The sequence below is a fragment of the Diaphorina citri genome, unplaced genomic scaffold (genome assembly GCF_000475195.1).
Source record: "Diaphorina citri unplaced genomic scaffold, Diaci psyllid genome assembly version 1.1 scaffold203, whole genome shotgun sequence".
Lineage (NCBI taxonomy): Eukaryota > Metazoa > Arthropoda > Insecta > Hemiptera > Psyllidae > Diaphorina > Diaphorina citri.
Genome location: NW_007377640.1, coordinates 59,541 through 85,979, shown reverse-complemented (window position 1 = coordinate 85,979; position 26,439 = coordinate 59,541). Strand labels below are relative to the sequence as shown.

At 37.9% G+C, this 26,439-nt stretch overlaps 1 protein-coding gene across 1 annotated transcript; it reads right to left on the bottom strand.

Moving 5' to 3' along the window:
* Positions 1-4,878: 4,878 nt before the first annotated feature.
* LOC103505918 (protein SHQ1 homolog) lies at positions 4,879-18,413 on the bottom strand. The gene is given in 11 exon segments (XM_026821112.1): positions 4,879-5,148; positions 9,816-9,923; positions 9,926-10,123; positions 11,830-11,957; positions 12,105-12,322; positions 13,036-13,064; positions 13,501-13,640; positions 15,364-15,552; positions 16,270-16,453; positions 17,348-17,502; positions 18,297-18,413. Coding segments are annotated over 10 exon segments (1,461 nt in total). The 5' UTR covers positions 17,491-17,502; positions 18,297-18,413; the 3' UTR covers positions 4,879-5,024.
* Between the last annotated feature and the right edge of the window lie 8,026 nt (positions 18,414-26,439).

The following is a 26,439-nucleotide window of genomic DNA, read 5'->3' as shown; positions in this document are numbered from 1 at the left end:
CTTCTTCTTCTTCTCCTCCTCCTCCTCCTCCTCCTTTTTCTTCTTCTCCTTTTCTTACCAGGTGGTAAAACCCTTTTTCTCTGAAGTTCCCACCCTCTCCGTTGTCCGTGCAAGGCTGCTAACACCCGAAAACACCCTATGACCCGTAAAACCACATTGTCACAACGTAGCCTATCTTCAGTGACCTCGGGCATGACACCCTGTATATAAAAACAGTGTGGCAAGCATAGCTTAGCACCAGAGATGTACTGTTTATTTATTCATAGTATTTTATATTAAGCACTCCTTGAGGAGTACTCTAGGAGTTCTTCAAGGAAGACGTTCCCCCTTTAGATCACTCCTCGTATACTTTATAGAACTATACCTACATATAGATACCTACTTATTACTACAGGGTGTACGAAAATTGACAGAGCATGCCTTTTTTTTAGAGGTGTAACAGAGGGAACTATAATTGCTAAGATGTTTTCCCCAAAAAAGCTAAAATATGACGTTTTAGTATGATATCATGACATTATGACGTTTGAAGGACTCTGGTCATGACTCATGAAGCAAAAACTTCTTCTTCCTTTCGGGGAAAATAGGAACCCGTTTTATAAGACACCCTGTATAAGACCTCGTTCCACCCTGTCCTTAAGTCCTTACTCCTTAAGTCTTATCTTACCGCGAAGAGCTGAAAACCTAAAGCCGTATGTAAATGTGAAGATTTGTGTTTCAAGCTTCAAGCCTACTTTCAAGCTTACTTTAGTGGCCATGCGTATGTAAATGTGAAGATTTGTGTTTCAAGCTTCAAGCCTACTTTCAAGCTTACTTTAGTGTGATATTTGTGATTTAGAAAGATGTTTTAAGCTGACTGGAAGATGTTTTAAGAAGCACCAGAACAGCTAGGTTTTGAAATAGGGAAATTTGAGAGATGTATAATGAATTCGAGAACTAGGAATATTAGTGGAGATGTCAAAATTCCCATTATTGTACTTGTGTTCTGTGACACCCTCTGATAATGCAGGATGCTCAATAAGGAGAATAACTAAAAATAAATAATTTAAAAAAAAGGGAAAAAAAACACGATTCTAAGCAATGATCTACAGAAAAAAGTACCAAGTGGTTAGGTACTTTATTTGTCTCTATTTTGTACCAAAGACCTTGTTTAGACTGCGGGAGTAAAGGGACTTTTCAGTCTCATTCTGGCAGTATAAACAGGGTATATTCTATTCTATTCTATTCTATTCTATTTAATCATACATACCAGATAGATAGATAGATCGTACGGAGATGTACTGATATACCCATAAGTAGTTCAGTAAATCAGTAGGTAACTCACCTAATCGCATTGACTGACACAAGTGAGACAATTACTGACTGACTGACAAACCAGATGACTATGCCTATAGCCTGATAGGTAGGCAGTAGGCACACCTGTTTTTCCGTATAGAAACATCTGTTTACTTGGCCTAAATCAATCAGGCGGTAATTGTTCGTGTCACGTGTATATCTACATAAGTAAATCTAAATCTAATCTAAATAATGGTCGATCCAGCCTAGTTAGCTAGACGGTTGCACGCCTGCCTTGTAAGCGCTAGGTCGCTGGTTCGATTCCCGCCCGGGGCGAACTGTATCCTGAACAGATATGGTTTGTTCTCGGAACGGCTGGCTGTCACCTATTCTTCTGTCTTTGATTTCGGGGAGATAAGACCTTGGCGGTTACAGTTCCCTTTATCAAAGATCTTGAAAGAGAAAGAAAGAAAAGGAAGGAGAAGAAATGACGGATGGCAAGGAATGGTGGCCCCTTTAGATCACTCCTCGTATACTTTATAGAACTATACCTACATATAGATACCTACTTATTACTACAGGGTGGACGAAAATTGACAAATCATGCTTTTTTTTAGAGGTTTAACAGAGGGAACTATAACTGCTAAGGTCTTATCGTCCCGAAATCGAAGAGAGAAGGAAGACAGGGTAGGAGAAAGCCAGGAAAACTATAGGAATATTAGTGGAGATGTCAAAATTCCCATTATTGTACTTGTGTTCTGTGACACCCTCTGATAATGCAGGATGCTTAATAAGGAGAATAACTAAAAATAAATAATAAAAAAATAAATAGGTAAAAAAAACACGATTCCAAGCAATGATCTACAGAAAAAAGTACCAAGTGTTTAGGTACTTTACTTGTCTCTATTTTTTACCAAAGACCTTGTTTAGACTGCGGGAGTAAAGGGATTTTTCAGTCTCATTCTGGCAGGATAAACAAGGTATATATAATGTATTCTATTCTATTTAATCATACATAGAAAAAAGTACCAAGTGGTTAGGTACTTTATTTGTCTCTATTTTGTACCAAAGACCTTGTTTAGACTGCGGGAGTAAAGGGACTTTTTAGTCTCATTCTGGCAGTATAAACAGGGTATATGTATTATATTCTATTTAATCATACAGACCAGATAGACAGATCGTACGGAGATGCACTGATATACCCATAAGTAGTTCAGTAAATCAGTAGGTAACTCACCTAACCGCATTGACTGACACAAGTGAGACAATTACTGATTGACTGACAAACCAGATGACTATGCCTATAGCCTGATAGGTAGGCAGTAGGCACACCTGTTTTTCCGTAGGAACATCTGTTAACTTGGCCTAAATCAATCAGGCGGTAATTGGTCGTGTCACGTGTATATATACGTACGTAAATCTAATCTAAATAATGGCCGAGCCAGCCTAGTTAGCTAGACGGTAGCACGCCTGCCTTGTAAGCGCTAGGTCGCCGGTTCGATTCCCGCCCGGGGCGAACTGTGTCCTGAACAGATATGGTTCGTTCTCGGAACGGCTGGCTGTCTCCTATCCTTCTGTCTTCGATTTCGGGGAGATAAGACCTTGGCGGTTACAGTTCCCTCTATCAAAGATCTTGAACAAGAAAGAAAAGGAAGGAGAAGAAATGACGGATGGCAAGGAATGGTGGATGGCGCAAAATAAAAAGAAAAACCTGTAGCAAAAATCAAAATTAAGAAGAAACAAACACGGATAGGAACGGGAGGGGAGGGGGGAAGTGAGATTGTTTTCAAATTTCAATTGTTTTCCCATTTTATTTACCAGGAAACAAGGAAAATGGGAGAGAGAGAGAGAGGGAGAGGGAGGGAGGGAAAGAGAGAGTGAGAGAGAAAAGTTTTTCCTCAATTTCTTTTTGCCAGGTTTTTCCGAACCAATTTAGTGTTATTTAAAGAAAGCAAGACAAGGATAGAGGCCAATATTAGAGGTGGGCGGAACTCTCTCTCCTTCTCCCTCTCTCTCTCTCTTTCTCTTTCTCACTTCTCTCTTTTCCGAACCAATTTAGTGTTATTTAAAGAAAGCAAGACAAGGATAGAGGCCAATATTAGAGGTGGGCGGAACTCTCTCTCCTTCTCTCTCTCTCTCTCTTTATCTTATTCTGATGTTTTTCTCAGTTAATTGAAAAAACAGAAACTCTCAAAATTGGGAAAGATAATGATGTGTGAGGAAAATCAAACTCACTTCCCCCCCCTCTCTCACACACACACACTTTATTTTCTGCTTTTCTCTCTCTCTATTCCTATCTTTCTCTTCCTTTAGAGTGCGCCAATGCACTTTTTGGGTACTTTTACATCGGAATAGGACTCTATCTCGAAAAAAATTGTCATTTGGTTGTGCCCCATTCAACTTTTACGAAATTCTCCAACATGCAATATTTAAAAATGGGTTATTTCCTCCAAAAGTTGAAAAAAAAAAAAGTAATGGGACAACAATTCACAGAAAATTAAAAATGTCTCAAATTATCAGCGCCAAAAAATTGTGCAATAAATTTTATAGCTGTAGGTTTCAAGATATTAAAACCATTATATCATTTTGTATAAAACCATTCCTTTTTTTATACTCTTAATTCCAATTTACGTAAATATAAAAATGTTGACGGTTTTTTTTATTATTATCAATAATAAAAAATAGTTTTTTTTTCTTTAATTTTTTACAGGTTTATTTTAGTTGTTGAGAAAGTTCGTAAAAAAAGCTAGTTATAGCAATAAAAGTCTTGCTTGATTAAAAAATTTCTCAAATTTTTAATATTTTGAAAATGCATGGGTATTATTTGAGCCAGCAGTAGGCTCTTGAAGAAAAAGCTAGTTATAGCAATAAAAGTCTTGCTTGATTAAAAAATTTCTCAAATTTTTAATATTTTGAAAATGCATGGGTATTATTTGAACCAGCAGTAGGCTCTTGAAGTATCAACAAATCTGATACAAGCAATATGGGTTAACCCCTGTAAAGTAATAAAATTATTGGTGAATATTACTACCTAGATAAGCAAAGGAAATTATGTTCAGATCCAAGTAGTTTCTGGAAATCTAGAAACTAAAATGAAGGTAATTATCATATCACAGACTACATAATTATGGTTATGTTATGATCGAGGGGTTTTCTGTAAATAATGACACGCAGAAATCACGTTTTACTTCAGAAGGATGTCCTTAAAAAGCTTAATTTTTTTTAATTGACTTGGACTCGAACCACCAACCTCCCAATCGGACAAATCATCACGTGAACCGAGGTCGATCCTTAGGCTTTTTTCTGGTTTTAAGTGGCAGGGTTCTCCTGGCAGAGCTCTTCCACCCAACCACTAAATTTTCTTCTTTCACTGTGAGCCTTTAAGATGTTTCACCAGGGAGGTCTTGAATGCCCCTAGACTTTGTGAGTACCTTATATCCCGCCACCAACCTCCCAATCGGACAAATCATCACGTGAACCGAGGTCGATCCTTAGGCTTTTTTCTGGTTTTAAGTGGCAGGGTTCTCCTGTAGGAGCTCTTCCACCCACCTACTGATTTTTCTTTCACTGTGAGCCTTTAAGATATTTCACCAGGGAGGTCTTGAATGCTCCTAGACTTTGTGAGTACCTTATATCCCTATGAAGACAGCTTTTGATTTTTCTTACAGAAACCCCTCGCCGAATAATTCTTAGGAACTACAAGAACAGGGTGGTACATAATCCTCTGTGCAGGCACTACAGGGTGTCCCATACTATTCTGAATCATCCGTGTCATCCGAGTCCAGGATTATCTTGGAGTGACTCCTAGCTAACGTCTTATCATCAGAGCTACTTGATGACTCTTCATCTGACTCAGACTCACTACTGCTTGACTCACTGGGGGGAGAAAACAAAAAAGGAATTATTAATTTTCCAAATAGGGCGCCAGTGAAGTCAAGTGGGAAAGCTGAAAATTACGAGCGTGCTAAGTACGACCATATTTTTCATAATATAGAACTTCGCGTTTTTTACATTCTTTATTTTTTTTCCCCCTCTTCCCCCTTTGCTTCTTTCTTAGTCTTTTTTTCCCTTTTCGGCCTCCCCATTTAATCCCATTTTATCTAACTTCTTCGTCTTCTTCCCCTTCTTTCTATTTCTTTCTCAATCTTTACTTTTTCTCTTTTTTTTCTAGTTTTTCTCCTTCTTTCATCTTTCTACCTTCTACTTCCTTTTCTTCTCCTCCTCTATTGTTCGTCTCAATCTCTCAATTTAGTAGTTTACTACTCTTTCTTTATCTACCACCTTCTTCCCTCCGAAATTTCATCTTTTTCTTCTCTCCTATGAAGTTTGTATTTCCTATTTTCTTTCGCATTTTTTTTTTTTCTCCTTTGAATTTTTTATTTCCTTTTTTTTTTCCCATTTTTTTTTTTTTTTTTTTTTTTGCTCGCTCCTCTTTCTTCCCTTTCTTTTCTCTCCCTCTCTGTCGTGAATCTTCTTCTCTTCTTCTTCTTCTTCTTCTTCTTCTTCTTCTTCTTCTTCTTCTTCTCATTTCTTTATCTTCTTCTTCTTCTTATTTCTCTCCTAACTCCCTTCAGCCTCTTTCATTATCATGAGAGTTTCGCGGTATTCTTATCTTGACGTTGATTTTATGAAAAGGACGAAAGTCACAAAAGTTTCAACTTGTTGGTGCTGTTGTTGTTCTTGTTGTCATTGTTGAAGAACTTTGTTGGAATCAAGATTTACGCCGATGATGAATATAATGGAATGCAGCACTTGTGAAAGTTCAAAGTTCATTCCTCTTACAGGTTAGAATAGAATAGATTTTTTATTACCTCTATTTTTACTTCCCTTAATCCTATAGGAAGGGAAGTAAAGTAAGTAAGTACTTCCCTTAATCCTATAGGAAGGGAAGTAATGTACTTCCAAGAGGTTTGATAGGGGAAACTCTACCTGCTGAGTTCTTATTGTCCCGAAAGCGAAGTAAGGAAGGAGTAGGTGATAGGAGAAAGCCAGCCGTTCCGAGAACGCACTTTATCAGTTCAGGATAAAGTTCGCCCCGGGCGGGAATCGAGCCCGCGATCTACCGCTTACAAGGCAGACGTGCTACTTTTGAAGCTAACTAGGGTGGTTTCTGGTTTCTAATTCATTTTTATCCTCTATGCATCTGGATACATTCAAATTTCAAATGCCGAGCTTTTAAACAGATAAGGTTCGTTCTGGGAACGAACGGCTAGATTTGTTTCACACTGTATAATTCTCTATTGTTTCGCTTTGTAGTTTAGCAACCACTTCCATCTTGTTAATGTTCATCTTATACTTCCTACTCATCTTCTTTCCGAGTATAGAAAAAAGAGGATTGGAATGCTTATTGGATTTTAAATTGAGGAATCGAGAAAACCATTTTCTCCTGATTTCAAGATGGCAATTTGGCAAAAGATTGGCGATATAGTCTGGGTATTAAGTACCTATCAAGATATAGATCTTGAGATCCACACACACACACACACACACACACACACACACACACACACACACACACTTTATTTTCTGTTTTTCTCTCTTTCTCTCTCTCTCTCTATTTTCTCTTTCCCTATTCCTATCTTTCTCTTCCTTTATTTTGTCTATTTACAATTCTACATCTTTGTTTCCCATTCCTTCCCTCTTTCAACATAAATCCTCTCTCTTCCTCTACCTATCTATCTTTCGTCTCACCTCGTTCCTTATTCCCTTTACTTTTTTCCATCTCTTTACATCCTCCTTTCTCTCTCTCTCTCTCTCTCCCTGCTCTTAAAATCTGTTTCTCTCTTTTTTTCTTCTCTTCTTCTCTCTTTCAAATCTCCTCCCACTCTCTCTCCCTCTCTTGTTGTTTCACACTGTATAATTCTCTATTGTTTCACTTTGTAGTTTAGCAACCACTTCCATCTTGTTAATGTTCATCTTATACTTATACTCATCTTCATTCCGAGTATAGAAAAAAGAGGATTGGAATGCTTATTGGATTTTAAATTGTTCTTGTTAATGTTCATCTTATACTTATACTCATCTTCATTCCGAGTATAGAAAAAAGAGGATTGGAATGCTTATTGGATTTTAAATTGAGGAATCGAGAAAACCATTCTCATTTCAAGATGGCAATTTGGCAAAAGATTGGCGACATAGTTTGGGTATTAAGTACCTATCAAGATATAGATCTTGAGATTAGTATCTAGTATCTATAGTATCTACTCAGTACTCATATCTATCTATTTTGATTTTTACTAGTAACTGTATTGTTCCGAAACTTTCGGAGGCAATTTGGCAAAAGATTGGCGACATAGTTTGGGTATTAAGTACCTATCAAGATATAGATCTTGAGATTAGTATCTAGTATCTATAGATAGTATCTACTCAGTACTCACATCTATCTATTTTGATTTTTACTAGTAACTGTAAGAACGGAGCTAGGGCTTATTGTTCCGAAAGGTCCTAATCTCTTTGGAAGACGGAAGAAGGACATGATAGGAGAAAACCAGCCGTTCCGAGAACGAACCTCATCCGTTGAGGATAAAGTTCGCCCTGATGGTAATCGAACCCCCGACCTAGAGCACTTCCAAGCTAACTAGATTTACTGGCTGTCTAATTATAATTATTAAAAGCCTAGTTAGCTTGGAGGCTGGCGCCTTGAAAGTGCTAGGTCGATGGTTCGATTCCCGCCCGGGACGAATTTTATTCCAAACAGAGGCTGGCATTTTAATCTTCAATGCATCTGTTGAATTCAAATGCCGAGTTGTTGAACTTAAATAACCAGGAAATTTTCCCGCTGTGGTTCGCTAATGACATTTTGATAAGTTTTAAGACCTCCCCCTCACTCTTTCCTCACCCTTAAAGTCTTTCCTCATTCTTAAGCTTTACTCTTCAGGGTGTTTGTAAAAAAAGGGCTGATTAGTTTTTCTTCTGACGAAGTGTTTCGCACATCGAAGCGTTTACCCCTTCATGTGAGTTTTTTTTTTTATTATTTTTTATTTTTTAAAAAGATTAGTGTTCCAACGCCGTTTTTATTTCGTAGCAATGAAACAAAACTGCTACATTAGACGCATGTGGTCTGTGCCGTAGTATGCCTCTCATCAGATGGGCGAGAAGAGAATAACGTCCTCTGACCTTTTGTTCGGTCCCGGATGTTTAGAAGAAAAGGAGGAGAGAAGAAAGAGGAAGAGGAGAAGAAGGGAGAGCAGGAAGATAAGTAATCTAAGGAGAGTCTTCCTTCTTAGAAGGAGAAGTGGAAGGAGGAGGAAGAACGGAAGAGGAGGAGAAGGGGAAAAGAGAGGAGGAGAAGGAGGAAGAGGAGGAGGAGGAGGAAGAGAGGGAACTGTAACTGCTAAGGTCTTATCGTGCAGAAAGCGAAGAGAGAAAGAAGACAGAATAAGAGAAAGTCAGCCGTTCCGAGAACGAACCTTATCGGTTTAAGATAAAATCCGCCCCGGGCGGGAATCGAACCCGTGACCTAGCGCTTACAAGGTAGACGTACTACCCTCCATGCTAAGTATTAGGCTGTCTGAACGATAGCTTTTATCGGACAAATAGGTATGTAGGTACCTTATTTTTTACTCTCTATTACTAACTTATGTGATGATCATGAGAAAGAATTTTAATAGGTCCAAATTTTTGCTACAAGCAATAGTTTTCTAACCAAGTAATTCTGTTTTTCTTTCTTTTACTTATGTAAATAACTAATGATCGATCAAGTGGTCCAAATTTTGGCTATAAACAATTTCTAACCAATCCGCTCTGTTCTCTTCTGATTTCAGTCATGATCGTGATCAGCCATTCACCTTCACGCTGGGAGTGGGTCAAGTGATCAAAGGCTGGGATCAGGGACTTACTGAGATGTGCGTGGGAGAGAAGAGAAAGCTTACCATCCCACCTGCCCTGGCCTATGGCGACAGAGGAGCAGGCAATGTCATTCCCGGAGGTAAGAATCGCCGTCGTTTTTCCACCACTCACCCTCAAACCGTCTGACAAACGACTGTCAGATAGTCCGAGAGTACGTGACGGGAAAAGCATCCGAGTTTCCGACTTAGGTCTGTCGGCTGTGAGACAGTCTGAGCACTCTGAGCGTGAGTGGCGGGCACGGTGGTAGACGCTTAACAGCTAGTCTTTGAAGCTTTAAAGTTTTTGGTTTCCATTGAAAAATGGAGTGGAGATATCAACAAAGTTCTTTTTGGAGCTGATTCCTAACAAATTTCTGCATTGGGACAGACGTTTTACTCAGAAAGGGCCTATGGCTAAAAACAGAGAGCATATAGCGCATAGAGCACGTAGAGATAGGGGGAAGCGACGAATTCAAAGTTTCAAACCGCATAGAGCTGAGAGCGAAAAGCTCTATGCTCATTGCTCTTCGGCTTATGCCCTTCTAGTAAAAAAAACACCTTCAATTCATAACTGTTTCCTCTTGTCAACAAAGTCAATGCTTACCTTTGCTCGGAATCAGAGCACAATACCAGCGTGGACACATGATTACACAAGGCTCGCTCTACTTCTTCCTTTTCTACAATATGAGTTCCCCCCTGAACAAAGTCAATGCTTACCTTTGCTCGGAATTAGAGCACAACACCAGCGTGGACACATGATTACACAAGGCTCGCTCTACTTCTTCCTCTTCTACAATATGAGTTCCCCCCTGAACAAAGTCAATGCTTACCTTTGCTCGGAATCAGAGCACAATACCAGCGTGGACACATGATTACACAAGGCTCGCTCTACTTCTTCCTCTTCTACAATACGAGCCGCGGTCTCCAGCTCGTCCAGATCGAAGCCCAGGTCTGACTTGGAAATTGTCACCTGGGAGGAAAATGAATAGAATAAAAGGAAGTGGACTAAAGTGAAAGAATAAAGTTATGAAATAGGTTCCGTGAAATGGATACATGAAATGGAACGTGTATCATAGAATCCATTGTATCATAGAAAGTTACCTGTTTCATAACTTTATAACCTAGGATGTCTAATATAAACATATTTAATAATAACGAAAGAATAAAGTTAGATTGAACTTAACGATTATGCATTTGTCAGTGTGTCTGCTTGTTTGTTTCCCATTTCCCTATTTGATAAAATTTGGTGGAATTCTTTAACACAGAGCTGAGGCCCCGTAAGGCCTTTTTTTGAACGGGTTCGGTTCGGAGTTTAGGCGTTTATTTATTTTCATCTCAAGATTTTTGCATTATTCAGTTTTGCTTTTGAAGTATGGTCCGAACGCTAAATAAAAACGAGATCACCGAACTTTGAATAACTAACTGAATACTTGGATCATCTTGTTTGGGTCAGCAGTAAAAAGAAGAATTGGGCCTGCAGTCAGCATGATTTAGGCTATTTCAGCTAAAATGAATAAGGCCTTTTGTAACGACAGGGGTGTTTTCTTTTACTTCACTTCAAACTACAGGGTGTCTACCAAAATGATATACTGCTCGCATAGGACTGAAAAGTCCCTTTACTCCAGCAGTAGGCTACTACTATTATTGTGGTCAAATTCTCAAATTATATTGGACATTGTCAGACAAGGGGCGAGGCTTTAAGTACAGCAGCTTTCTTGAGTTGAATGATTTCCTCTCTATAAATCTGTATAAGGCAATGAGGCTCATCATTTTCACACTTCTTCCTAGTCATATGGTATTAAGATATTATAACATGTATGGTCACGGAGGTCAACCAGCATCAACTTGTCTACAACCAGAACAATTGCCATTCGGTTCGACAAGTTTGATTCTGTAAATGCGTTAACCCTGTCCGTGCCGTGTGGTCAATATGTGACGACTGCCAAGTTGTTTCTCATGGGGCACCTTGTGTAAACTGCACATAGTCAATCAAACACTCTAAGCGAAACAATGCGTTTTCCTTTTCAAATTATTAGGAAACAGGTATCTTATTAGGATATTAGGAAACAGGTATACCGCGAACAAACGCGGATACCGCGAACAAACTGCGGATGCCGCGAACAAACCGCGGATACCGCGAACACGTCCCCTATACTCTTCTTGGCTTAAATCAAATTTATTTGAAACGTAAGGCCTAAGGCCTAGGTAAATATACGAAAATCATGTCTTTTATGATAACAATACCGAATTATATCACGTTGATGATCCTGGGTCCCATTTTCCAAAGAAAAACAAAGGAAATAACAGTGTTACTCTAATTGCTTGGCAAAGTAGATTCTCTTTTTGTACATTCCTCAAAAGGTACACTATACATTTTACTGGTAACTGGTACCATAGCTAAATGTCTATTAAGTGGTTCTATTTTAAGATTTTATTTCTTCCTAATCTCATTTCTATTTGATAAGACTAATGTACAAAATACTTATACTTAAATTATAAACAAAGTCCCAAACAGATAAGGATCGTTCTAGGAACGGCTGCCTTTCTCCTATCCTGTCCTCCTCAATCATTTATTTCTTCTTGTGAGACTTGAACTGTATTTGTGAAATTCTAGGGAACAGTTCGTCGAAATCGATTCCCACACAGCCACAGCGTGCGTATATCCACCTTAAAATACATAAAACAAAGCACTAATACTACCATCTTAGTATTTACTCCCTCAACGCCTCACTTACCTTGAGAGAGTATGGTGTTGACGTCTTGCTGGATCGCACAACTCAGCCTCCATTCTCTGTACAACGGATAGCATAGACTTCTCCTCATGGAGGATATGAGCACTTGCTTCAAACTCGTGAAACTCTGAGGACAAAGAATGACTTCAGTTGAATGTATGGTTCACTAAAGTAGCAAAAAACGCTATAAAATGTAGCAGTTATTTCATTGTTGCGAAATAAAAATGGCAGTGAAACACTCATCTAAATAAATAAATATAGAATATAATCTCACCTGTAGCCAGCACAAGGCAGAGCTCAGTTTATTAACAGTCCAGCCAGACTCCACTGTGTGCTCCCCCATTGTAGTTCGCACATCGTAACAGTAAGCATAGAGAATATTGACCAGGGACAGGAGAACAGCACATTTCTCTTCCGAACTCAGCAGATACTCTCGGTTACCGAGCTGCTTCATTGTGTCAAGCTCAGACGGAGTCATTTGAGTTCTGTCATCTGAGGAAACAAGAAAAAAATTGCAAATTTATTTGTAAATGTTCGATAAAGGAAACTTTAAAAATGGAGAAAATCAAAAATAACGAAATCGAAAAGAAAAGGAGGAAAAAATACAAGCCATCCGTTCCGAGAACGAACCTTATCTGAAAAAAAAAAAAAAAAAAAAAAAAATGCAAATTTATTTGTAAATGTTCGATAAGAGGAAACTTTAAAAATGGAGAAAATCAAAAATAACGAAATCAAAAAGAAAGGGAGGAAAAAATACAAGCCATCCGTTTCGAGAACGAACCTTATCTGTTGAGAATAAAGTTATCCCTGTGCGGGAATCAAATCCACGACCCCCTGACCTACATACCTAAAAAGACATTATTTTTAACCCAATTCTCTCGTTTTAAAGAACTATTATAGAATTGCAAAGAATAATCAAAGAACAAAAAATAGAATTTCAGTTGTTCAAAATCAAAGCTTAGTAGAGGCAACGAAGCACCTTCAATATGAGTCTAATAAAAAAATCTATTGGATTTCGGGCTTGACCAAACTTTCTAGGGCTCTGAAGGAGCCAGCACCTTCAATATGAGTCTAATAAAAAAATCTATTGGATTTCGGGCTTGACCAAACTTTCTAGGGCTCTGAAGGAGCCTTTTTTTTTTGAGTTCTACAGATTAAAGAGCCATTCATCAAGTAGAAGTATTTAATAGCCCTAAGTAAAATACCTGGATTAGCTTTCCAATACGGTTCATAAATTGAAAAAAAAAAAAAAAAAAAAAAAAAAAAAAAAAAAAAAAAAAAAAAAACTGGATGCTTTATTTACTAAAATCGGTTATTTCCTGAAGATTTGTAAAGGAAGATACGATGATGTAGTCCAAATTTGGTAATACTGTACCAGGAGCCAGTTTTTTATTTTGTACAGACCTTGAGCCTGTCGCACATCCGAAGCGTAGTCGCGCGATACCACCCAAAAATCCAAACCTATGAAGAAAATGATAGACCTCTCACTGTAAGAGACCTAAGTCACAAAACTACAGTGTTAGAGGTCTCTATCATTTTCATAGGTTTGGATTTTCAGGTGGCATCGCGTTACTAAAACACCAGCGTGGACACATGATTACACAAGGCTCGCTCTACTTCTTCCTCTTCTACAATACAGCAGTTCCCCCCTGAAAAAAGTCAATGCTTACCTTTGCTCGGAATTAGAGCACAACACCAGCGTGGACACATGATTACACAAGGCTCGCTCTACTTCTTCCTCTTCTACAATACGAGCCGCGGTCTCCAGCTCTTCCAGATCGAAGCCCAGGTCTGACTTGGAAATTGTTACCTGGGAGGAAAATGATTAGAATAAAAGTAAGAGGACTAAAGTGAAAGAATAAAGTTATGAAATAGGTTCCGTGAAATGGATACATGAAATGGAACGTGTATCCATTGTATCATATAAAGTTACCTATTTCATAACTTTATAACCTAGGATGTCTAATATAAACATATTTAATAATAACGAAAGAATTAAGTTAGATTGAACTTAACGATTATGCATTTGTCAGTTTGTCTGCTCGTTTGTTTCCCATTTGCCTATTTGGTAATATTTGGTAAAATTCTTTAACACAGAGCTGAGGCCCAGTAAGGCCCTTTTTTGAACGGGTTCGGTTCGGAGTTTAGGCGTTTATTTATTTTCATCTCAAGATTTTTGCACTATTCAGTTTTGCTTTTGAATTATGGTCCGAACGCTAAATAAAAACGAGATCACCGAACTTTGAATAACTAACTGAATACTTGGATCATCTTAAACAGGTCTTGATTATTGTTCCATAAAATGCAATGTTATTAGCGAACAAACCGCGGATGCCGCGAACAAACCGCGGATACCGCGAACAAACCGCGGATACCGCGAACAAACCGCGGATATCGCGAAAAAACCGCAGATACCGCGAACAAACCGCGGATACTAAAACTACGCTTGTTTGTTTCCCATTTGCCTATTTGATAAAATTTGGTGGAATTCTTTAACACAGAGCTGAGGCCCCCCGCAAGGCCCTTTTTTGAACGGGTTCGGTTCGGAGTTTAGGCGTTTATTTATTTTTATCTCAAGATTTTTGCATTATTCAGTTTTGCTTTTGAATTATGGTCCGAACGCTAAATAAAAAGGAGATCACCGAACTTTGAATAACAAACTGAATACTTGGATCATCTTGTTTGAACCGCGGATGCCGCGAACAAACCGCGGATGCCGCGAACAAACCGCGGATGCCGCGAAAAAACCGCAGATATCGCGAAAAAAACGCAGATACCGCGAATAAACCGCGAACAAACCTCTAATACCACGAACAAACCGCGGATGCCGCGAACAAACCGCAGATACCGCGAATAAACCGCGGATACCGCGAAAAAACCGCGGATATCGCGAAAAAACCGCAGATACCGCGAATAAACCGCGAACAAACCTCTAATACCGCGAACAAACCGCGGATACCGCGAACAAACCGCGGATACCGCGAACAAACCGCAGATACCGCGAATAAACCGCGGATACCGCGAATAAACCGCGGATGCCGCGAACAAACCGCGGATATCGCGAAAAAACCGCGGATGCCGCGAACAAACCGCGGATACCGCGAACAAACCGCGGATACTAAAACTAACTCTGAATAACTTAAAAGGAAACAATGTAACTTCTATCTAAATAGCCACAGAGGAATCTCCAAACCCATGGTTAAAATGTAGGAGAAATCTCCCCTCAACCCCCTACATTTCCCCTGATCCCCTACTTTCATTTTTGGTAGTAGGGGGTTAAGGGGAGTTTTCTTCAGACCTAGATTTTTATCAGAGCTCATTCTCTCTTCTGCTTTCAGGTTGGAAGGTTCTCCTTTCCTGATATCTCTCCCTCTCTGTGATAACTCCAAATAACTCAATATGTTAAAAAAAAAAAAAGTTCCCATCAGAGTATTTAATAATTTTTCACACACAAAAAGCCCACTCTGGGGCTTGGGTGTGGGGCTGTGGGGGCGGGCAGCCCCAAAAGAACGGTTTTCCAAATATTTCCTCTAAATAAAAGTGAGAAAACATGCACTTACTTTCATATTGGTCAAGGTGCCCTTAGTTTTATTGGCAAATCCATATCCATAGGTTGTGCTGTTTTCTTCTGGTTGGTGTTGTGGTTCTTGTTCAATAAACCACATGGTATCGTCATCCTCATCTTCATCCTCATCAGAGACATTGTTTGGCTCAGACATTACCTGGAAAAATTAATGGTAATTCACATTATACTTAATTTTTGACTCTCATATGACTCGAGTTTCAACTACTTTGTAGGTTTTATCAAGGAAACTGAATGTTATGTTGGGAAATGAATGTTCATGTTGAAAATAAATAAATATGAAGCTAACAGCTAAGTAGGACATGGTTGCATTTTTGTGGAACATAAAATGCTGTGAAATGCACTGAGCTTTTTCAATTAGTATGTACCTACATAATAGAATTGTTTACTTTTCTCAAAACCAAATGAAAATTTGTTGCTTTAAACTTAGAAAAATAACATTTTGTTCAATAGTTCTCGTGATTTTACTTATTTATAATTAAATTGTTATTGTTATTTATTTTGTTAATTACATAATTCCCGATTGCCATTCCCATAACTTATGTACCTACATAATAGAATTGTTTACTTTCATCAAAACCAAATGAAAATTTGTTGCTTTAAACTTAGAAAAATAACATTTTGTTCAATTGTTCTAATCTCGTGATTTTACTTATTTATAATTAAATTGTTATTGTTATTTATTTTGTTAATTACATAATTCTCGATTGTCATTCCCATAACTTGAACATTTTGTTCAATTGTTCTAATCTCGTGATTTTACTTATTTATAATTAAATTGTTATTGTTATTTATTTTGTTAATTACATAATTCCTGATTGCCATTCCCATAACTGGTATCATGTGACAAACTTACCTCAATCCCTGGCTTGGCAACTCTGTGCTTGACTGGTGGAATGAGGAGTTTAGAAATGAGATCCAGGTCAGGGAAGTGCTCTCCCGTGTTCACTTTAATCACAGTGAATGTAAACTGTCCTTTGTCACTGTCATATTTTCCTGATGTGTGATCAGTTTCTTTTATTGGTCCAGGGAAATTGAGCCTGAAAAGTTTTTTTAAGTCTTCAGTTTAATAGGCACAGAGGTGGTGAGATAGGTATTTTGACAAAATGTATTCTTTTCAACAATATTTCCTCAAAAATGCTTGAAATAATCCAAATACTTGATGTGAAGTGACATTTACAATGTTGAAGAATGCGAAACAGTCATAATCCCATGTGATCCAAGGTTCCATACGTTCTACCTACGTAACATTTGCCGTGGTGTATAACACGAAATGACACATGCAAGCGAAATGTCATGTGACAAATCCGCGAATAAATTTCTCTCAGTGTCAAATTTGCCTGAACAATAGCTCTCCTCTCCCACTACTTGCAGTGTTGTGTTTATGGTTCACCGCCTAATGCAGTAGGACTCCTCTCTCACTACTTGCAGTGTTGTGTTTATGGTTCACCGCCTAATGCAGTAGGACTAATAGCATTTGCAAAGCTTCAGTCCTCAATGTAAACTGTCCTTTGTCACTGTCATATTTTCCTGATGTGTGATCAGTTTCTTTTATTGGTCCAGGGAAATTGAGCCTGAAAAGTTATTTTAAGTCTTCAGTTTAATAGGCACAGAGGTGGTGAGATAGGTATTTTGACAAAATGTATTATTTTCAACAATATTTCCTCAAAAATGCTTGAAATAATCCAAATACATATGAGTAAAATGTGCTTAAAACCCCCAAAAAACAATATTTCCTCAAAAATGCTTGAAATAATCCAAATACATATGAGTAAAATGTGCTAAAACCCCCAAATTTTTTTCAAAATGTGCTGAAGATTGTAACAATAAACTTTTGACCAATACCTTAGAGCACCATTCAACAATCCTAAGAGCACCAACTATCAAAATGAGCTTAAACCAAGTTTTTTAAACTTTTTTGTAAAATTAATTACCTCAAGTAGTATGGAGATGAAGAAAATCTGAAGTCTGTATCCTCAACATACACCTCAGTATCGGCAATATTGGCATATGGAGCTTTGATAATAATTGTCACGTCTTCCTCGGATTGGAGAAGCTCAAACATTGGTGTCAGCATGATGACAGCTTGCTGTAAAAGTAAAAATCATTTTTTGTGTTTAACATAATATATTGGCATATGGAGCTTTGATAATAATTGTCACGTCTTCCTCGGATTGGAGAAGCTCAAACATTGGTGTCAGCATGATGACAGCTTACTGTAAAAGTAAAAATCATAGGTAATTATTCAGAAGTCATGACAATGAAAAAGAAAGCTCATTTTTTGTGTTTAACATAACCTTACAGGCCTAGAATAACAATGGTCTCTGCTTATTTATGATCATATGGAGCTTTGATAATGATTGTCACATCTTCCTCAGATTGGACAAGCTCAAACATTGGTGTATGGTCTCTGCTTATTTATGATCATATGGAGCTTTGATAATGATTGTCACATCTTCCTCAGATTGGACAAGCTCAAACATTGGTGTTAACATGATTGCAGCTTGCTGTAAAAGTGAACAAAATTATGCCTAATCATTCAGAACAATGACAATGAAAAAGAACCTAACCCTATATTCCTATAATAGCACTGGTCACTGCTCATTTGTGAAAGCTCCTTTTTGCATTTAACCTAACCCCATAATAACACTGTTCATTCCTCATTTGTGACATCTTATTGTAGGAACTTTTCGTTGTAGTGGCTTCTGAACTATTACTGTAAGTAGTGGGTTCTGTGCTTGAAACTTACCTACCTATATGATCTTGAGCTTGTAGAGATCTACTGATAACATACACCCAATGAGGACTTAGGTGTTAGATCAAGAAAATGCCCCTGGTATGATTCTAGTTGAAGAAGTAATGAAAATGTAAAATGAGTTTTACCTGGATTTTTCCAGTTTAATCCAAGATTCTCTTCTTATTGTAGCTTGTACTTCGAGCTTTTATCTTGCAGCTTTTACGCAGTTTCAAAATTTGAACTTCTCTTTTTTGTATTTTTTTCCTAACCTCAATCCTGCCATATTTTTCAAAGAGGTGGTCTTTTGAAATAGGTGGTAGTTAATAGTGGGAAATGTGGAAAGGCAACAATGCCTGGCAAATTGGCAATGTTTCATTTCCTTATTCCTCTCCGTTACCACTTGAAAATTCCAAAAGGAAAGTACTGTTAAACTAAATTGAGTTAGCCATAGGCACTCGACCTAACTTCCTAACATTTGTGGAGGTAAACCAAGCTCAAAAGCCGACAAAAAAGTGTTCCCTACGAATGTGTGATTCGAACAGAGACTTTTTGTAAACAAAAATTTTTGTACACAAAATTTAAAAAAAATCAAAAAAGATTTTTCCGGTTTGCCGTTTGTGTTTGTCGGATGCTCGGATGGCGGTTTTAGATTTTTCCATTAAATCCGTAGGTTTTTCCGAGTTTTCCGTTAATTTTTCAGGTCTGAACTTCCTTGTTTAAAAGTGTAAAGTTGTGCTTCATTTGTACTTCTCGTCTTTCTGTGTTTGAACTCATAGTGCTTAGTAACTTGTCTGTTATCAAGAAGGCTTGTCCTAAATCATCTCAAGCCTCACAAGGTTTCCCATTACATCACTCATGCTGTAGAAAGAGGGTTTCAGATGCTGTACACCTAGATAGGTAAGTCTCTAAATTTTGTCTCCTTTGTATGCTTCAAAACTTTACAATGTAGACATCTCAAAACATGTCAGGGATTTGTTGTGGAAAATGCTGTTACCAAGCAACAGAGCTTGAAATGTATTGATAATTTAAAGTCAATATTTAAGGGTATTTGAGTGAAATTTCGAGTGTATGGCCGCCATACACGCCTTATATGGACGCTACGCCACTGGTGACGATGTTTTTTGTTTATTTTTCTTCTTTTTTTTAAAATACCTGGGTATTTACCCATCCGGGGGGTGGATAAATACCCGGGTAAATACCCAATTTTTATTTACCCACCCAGTGGGTATTTACCCACGACCCATCACTAAGTAGGACTAATAGCATTTGCAAAGCTTCAGTCCTCTATGGTTGATGTTGTACTATGGCGCTATGCTTGGTGTACTGTTAACGCGTCCGATGTTTTGTCAATGGCATTTTCATCGCGACCAGGCAGTGTCATTAGTGACACAATTCAAGTTTTGTTGCCATCTGTTGTTTCTTTTTCATTAGATTTAAGACTAGGTATTTCATTGAATAAAGAATAGCTTTTTCCTCGTTCTCATGGAACATTGGAACACCTCATTTTTCTTGCAGCTTTGACTTTCTAAACCACAGTGTATGTCTTTGTGATACTTTTTCATGACTCTCATGAGTGATTTCCATTTCTCCAGTGGTGTGGCCTTTACCAGACTACAATCCAAGCCTTTGTGTCTTGTGTTTGTTCCTCTGCCAGCTGAGTAATGAATGGAATGAAACTTTTACGACAGTGTTCCTTTGTTTCTACTAAACTCATTTCTAGCTGTGATAAGCTGTTTACGCGATACCGGGTCGGTACGTCAACACCACCCGGTAAACTTTGTCCAAAGAGGCATGAACTTGTCACGCGTTACCTACCAAAATATTAGATCGAAGCATAGGCCTCTCATAGCTTAATTTCCCCCCCAGATTTGTCTGGTCTCATCGTTTTTTGAGATTTTGTCGATAGCTTTGAATTATAACGTAGACTTTTTTTTAGGATTAAAAAATACTTAATGATTTGGTAAAGCTTGTTTTTTATTTTCTTATCAATCTTATCCATGCTATTTTATTAGGTTATGTTATAAAATTGATACTTTAGAATGTTTAGATTCGTCTTATCTCATTTCATGCCCATTCTGATTTTTACTTTTTATGGGTAACCTATTTTAGAACGAAGAAAAAAATATCAACTATAATCAACTACCCACTCACTCTTGAAATTACAATGAACAAAAATAGAACAGCGCAGCTGATGTTTTGCGAAATGATGACAGCAATCTCATTCAAACAAGGAGCGGATATGAGCATGAAATCATATGTTTACCAAATCATCACATGTTTTATGACGAAATTTTTATCACTTGTTAACTGCGGCTTTTGTATTGGATAGGGCTGTGAGCTGTGAGTGTATAAATTTGGGTCTTTGTTTTTCCCTATAGACTAGTTTTCTGGTTTTGTTTATTTCTATCATTTAGGGCACGGGCTGATGTCAGTCTTAATAAAGCAGAAGCTCCTCTCCATTTCTACTAAATTACTCTAAAAGCTATCTTCCCCAACCTAAAGCTTTTAGTGAGACGGAAAGAAAATTCTTCCATTCCTTCTCCCTATCTCCTTCCGTCCTCTCTGAGCATGAATGCATCGAGTAATGGAAATAGCACAGCCAGTGTCTCAAAATATTCTATTGCCTCTGATTATCTATCCAGAACAATGACCTGGCCGGTGCAATATGCAGTGTTGCATGTTCCCTGACCTAGACAACATCGGCAACGTCGCATAGAATTCAACCAATGAGGTCATCGAACCCAGGACCTGGGGTGTGATTATGATTGGTCAGAGTCGGTGTGTTTGTTTACACGTTATTACATCTGATGAAATCAAAACATATGTTGTAATGACTGATAGAAGGGTAAACAACTAAACACCATCATATTGCTGGGTAGGTAGACACCCTGGTAATTACTTGCACGCCAGACATCCCGGGTTCGATTCTTGGCAGAGGCGAAGTTCTGTATTGTCTATATCGTCTACAGTGTAGAATATTGGTGTAGACTCTACACCAATATTACTCGTACAGTTAAGTTGCAATTCAACATGTTCAATAACATTGCTGAGTAATCCTGTTTGTATTTATGGATGACTCATATAGGTACTTAGCTATCAGAAGGTTATTGAATATTAGAGAAATTGATAAATAGGTGATGTGCAGATAATATGTTGGGTTGGGTTATTGAATAATAGAGAAATTGATAAATAGGTGATGTGCAGATTACATGTTGGGTTGTGAGAGCTTTAAAGTTAGAAAAAAAACAAGTCTCCTTCTGGTTGCACTTCAGATTTTTTTTTTTTTTAGAATTTCTTAAATGAATTTTTGTAGGATCGAACCAAGTACTTACTATACACGGTTTCTACAGTTAGTAACCCGACCTGTGGATTAGATGGTTAAAATAACGATAATTTTGACAGCCAGGTGTCCTCCCACGCAAGGATAAGGTAGCTCTAGGTAGATTTTATAATTTTATTTTCCTTTTTTAGAAGAAGAATCACCTTATAAAATACATCTTGAATATTCTTACCCTTTTTCAACCTTAAATCGAGATCTTTGATAGTTCTACTATGATGGACAATATCATATATGTAGTGATAGACACTGGTATTTGTCTGGCCGGGGGACTTTAAACAGGAAGGATACCAGCTTGAAATTTACCTTCTTGAAGATATAACAAAGATTGAGTGTGAAGGGCATCCACTCGTCAAAATTTGTAGCCAAAACCAAATGTCAGCCCAAAGCAATCACCCTAGGATTGAGAGGCTGACGAGAAACGCCGATCCCGTCTGAATATGGGACAAGACAAGACGAAGAAGAGTAGTGATAGACACCGGCATAATAACGAGTATGTTAATAGCAAAGTGACAATGAGAATGAATCAACTCAATGATTGGGTGCGGAGTCTCATGAACAAATCAGGTCGAGATGTCGAGAATAGTTTACATCTGATAGTGATAGATAACAACATCACGCAATTCACCACAACGCATATAACTGACCTCGACAATATTCTCTGCATTGTTTAGCGGGGGGAACTTTCTTCAATGCACTATGCAGTCCTGGTCTAACTGGATATGCAGAAAATTAACTTGTAAAACTTTAACAAGATGTTTGTTTTACGAGCTTCAGGACTTGGGAAACGATAAATGTCAAAACCAAAGGAAGAGATAGATGAGTTATGACATTTAGCATGCCATGCAGGAGAAATACAAATAGATGGAGAGTTAGAAAAAGCATTTCTCAATGAACTCAAGAGAGATACAGTGGAGCTTAAGGAATTTTATTTGCTAACACTCAGGATGGAGTTCCTAGAAGTGTTGTTACACTTGAAAGTAATGTACTCTCGAGGATTTGTTCTATCTCTTGCCACACTGCCAAGTTTTAGACCAAGTGCTTAGATGGTGCAAGTTCTCAGAACGACTGTGAATTCCTGAAACCTATCTTTTCTGCCAAGATATGCTGATTTTAAGGAATTTTATTTGCTAACACTCAGGATGGAGTTCCTAGAAGTGTTGTTACACTTGAAAGTAATGTACTCTCGAGGATTGTTCTAACTCTTGCCACACTGCCAAGTTTTAGACCAAGTGTTGAGATGGTGCGAGTTCTCAGAACGACTGTGAATTCCTGAAACCTATCTTTTCTGCCAAGATATGCTGATTTGCTAATATTGCTCGTGATTTAAAAGACTTGGCATTGTGTTGAATTCTTTGCGATGGTTATCATTACTGGTGGTGTGATTCTTTCAAGTTTTCCTCTATGGACTCCTGTCATGCGATCCAATAACATTTGCTCAACCATTTCTTGATCTCTATGTTATTTCTGAGCGCACATTTCCTCATTTCACCCAACTTTATTCTCGTGATTTAGTATCTACTAATTACCTACTTGTGTTAATTTTATTCATAACTTAACTGGGAATAGAGAGGAATCGAGTTAATTATTATTTTCATTGGTCGTTCAACTTTTTTTTAGCCAAACCTGTTTGTTGAGATGCACGTACATTTGTTTCCGGGAATCGGGTTGATTTTCTTTGTAGATTCATGATGTTTATCCCTCACTAATTATTTATGAAATAAATCTAATTAGGTATCTATCTAATCTAAGTATTTATAGCATAATGAAGACTAACGGGTCTAAAAATAAAGTCAATTAACATTAGGATGAGGAAAACACAAATATAAAATCCGCCATGCTCGAATTTTACTCTTATTTTAAAATCCCTAATGCTTGAATTGAAAACTGAAAGGTGTAGTTGGAAGTTGTACTATTCGTCCCTATATTATTGCAGTCAGTAGCAATTCATATCAATTATCCACAATGAGGAGTGAGGTGTCAAATCCACGTCTCTTTGGAGAGAATGTCTTCAATCTCCCATGAACAAATGGTTCAACAATCAAATCAAATGTTACTTTGCATTTGAAGCTATCCTTTTAGTTCACGTTCTAAGCAGGCTTTTTTAGAAAAATCTGAGGAATTTTAACAATTTTTCATCCTTTGGCGATAATACTACAAACCCAAGATCCGAGGATTCCTGTTTCGCGAAACCACGACCATGTGAGTGGGCGATGTTTGATGTGAAGTGACATTTACAATGTTGAAGAATGCGAAACAGTCATAATCCCATGTGATCCAAGGTTCCATACGTTCTACCTACGTAACATTTGCCGTGGTGTATAACACGAAATGACACATGCAAGCGAAATGTCATGTGACAAATCCGCGAATAAATTTCTCTCAGTGTCAAATTTGCCTGAACAATAGCTCTCCTCTCCCACTACTTGCAGTGTTGTGTTTATGGTTCACCGCCTAATGCAGTAGGACTAATAGCATTTGCAAAGCTTCAGTCCTCTATCATCCTTGATGAAGTGTTAGATGTAGTCGGGCTGATACCCAGGTTAAATCACGTATGTTCAATATTTACATGGATGACTCATATAGGTACTTAGCTATCAGAAGGTTATTGAATATTAGAGAAATTGATAAATAGGTGATGTGCAGATAATATGTTGGCTTGTGAGAGCTTTAAAGTTAGAAAAAAACAAGTCTCCTTGTGGTTGCACTTCAGATTTTTTAGAATTTCTAAATGAATTTTTGTAGGATCTAACCAAGTAGTACCGAGTATCAGCGGAGCGGCGGGTGAAAGAACCCATGTCCTTGAAACTGGCAACCAATGTCAAGAAATAAAAAAAAAAAAACCCCGACTTCTCTTTACTCTTACTATAGCATACAATGTTGTTTGTGGCTGTGAGACAGGGCAGGCGAGTTATGTTAGAGATATCTTAACGATATAGTGTATGCTACTCATCGCATCGTGTAGAATGAAAAGAAAAAAGAATGAAAACCTACCTATCTGGTATCTCGGTAATAAATACGATTTCAAATTACGGATACTTGAAGTGTATGAAATACCTTGGTGCAGGCCAATTATGTTTGGAAGAAAATTAGACTCATCATCTGATTGGAATGATTATAGAATGAAATAGTCGATAGATGTACTTTGTAATCTACTGATCAGTAGTATGTCTCGTTTTTCTGTTGTTGATTTTACTTAGGGAGGATGAAGTGTCTACATACGCAAATCTCCATAAAACCCCTGCAATTTGTTAAAATGTCATCAAACCCGTCTTCCAGGGGGGTGACTTCTACAAATCTTGATTGATAAGTTTGGCGGTAACGGGAGAGTGAGGAGTCTCTTCATCATATGGGAGGCTCTCGTGTCACTTATCCCACGTTCTCAATTCACAGATAAAACCCTACACGGACCGAACTTCAGATATATCATGTATTCTGAACAATATTCACGGATACCGTATACATACATATTGAACAATATTCAGAAATTTTTGAGGAAAATTCCCAGACAGGCATTGTATTGGGTTGAGTGAGGAGTCTTCATCATATGGGAGGCTCTCGTGTCACTTATCCCACGTTCTCAATTCACAGATAAAACCGTACACGGACCGAACTTCAGATATATCATGTATTCTGAACAATATTCACGGATACCGTATACAGTATACATACATACATATTGAACAATATTCAGAAATTTTTGAGGAAAATTCCCAGACAGGCATTGTATTGGGAACAAAGCCTATGGCAGGTATGTGATGCATGATGCACCTATGAAAACATATTGAAGACTCTAATAATGGAGTGGTGCCTCTTGGAATTTGACAAGAGAACCGATAGACTACTGCTACCAATAACAATAACTCTGGCCGAACACATTGCTGGGATATACATACACCAGGCATGTCACTCCATTCAAATATTCAGAGTGTACCAACATCATTCAATGCAATACCCAACAACAACAGAATGGTATCTGAATATCTTGAACAACAGACAGCCTCAGGAGAAATCCTGATAATATTGGTGTGACATGCGATGCGGTAGGTAACAAGAAATCATGTTGCAGTGGTGTTGGTATTGATTGAGTCGCTGGTCGGGTTCCATAGATCGGGAGAGTATTGACTCCAGTAATGTGATCGCATGCAACATGCATCATGGGAAGAGGATATGTTCACACTTTGAACTTGAGAGAATGTCTTCAATCTCCCATGAACAAATGGTTCAACAATCAAATCAAATGTTACTTTGCATTTGAAGCTATCCTTTTAGTTCACCTTCTAAGCAGGGTTTTTTAGAAAAATCTGAGGAATTTTAACAATTTTTCAATTTTTCATCTGCGATAATACTACAAACCCAAGACCCGAGGATTCCTGTTTCGCGAAACCACGACCATGTGAGTGGGCGATGTTTGATGTGAAGTGACATTTACAATGTTGAAGAATGCGAAACAGTCATAATCCCATGTGATCCAAGGTTCCATACGTTCTACCTACGTAACATTTGCCGTGGTGTATAACACGAAATGACACATGCAAGCGAAATGTCATGTGACAAATCCGCGAATAAATTTCTCTCAGTGTCAAATTTGCCTGAACAATAGCTCTCCTCTCCCACTGCTTGCAGTGTTGTGTTTATGGTTCACCGCCTAATGCAGTAGGACTAATAGCATTTGCAAAGCTTCAGTCCTCTATCATCCTTGATGAAGTGTTAGATGTAGTCGGGCTGATACCCAGGTTAAATCACGTATGTTCAATATTTACATGGATGACTCATATAGGTACTTAGCTATCAGAAGGTTATTGAATATTAGAGAAATTGATAAATAGGTGATGTGCAGATAATATGTTGGCTTGTGAGAGCTTTAAAGTTAGAAAAAAACAAGTCTCCTTGTGGTTGCACTTCAGATTTTTTAGAATTTCTAAATGAATTTTTGTAGGATCTAACCAAGT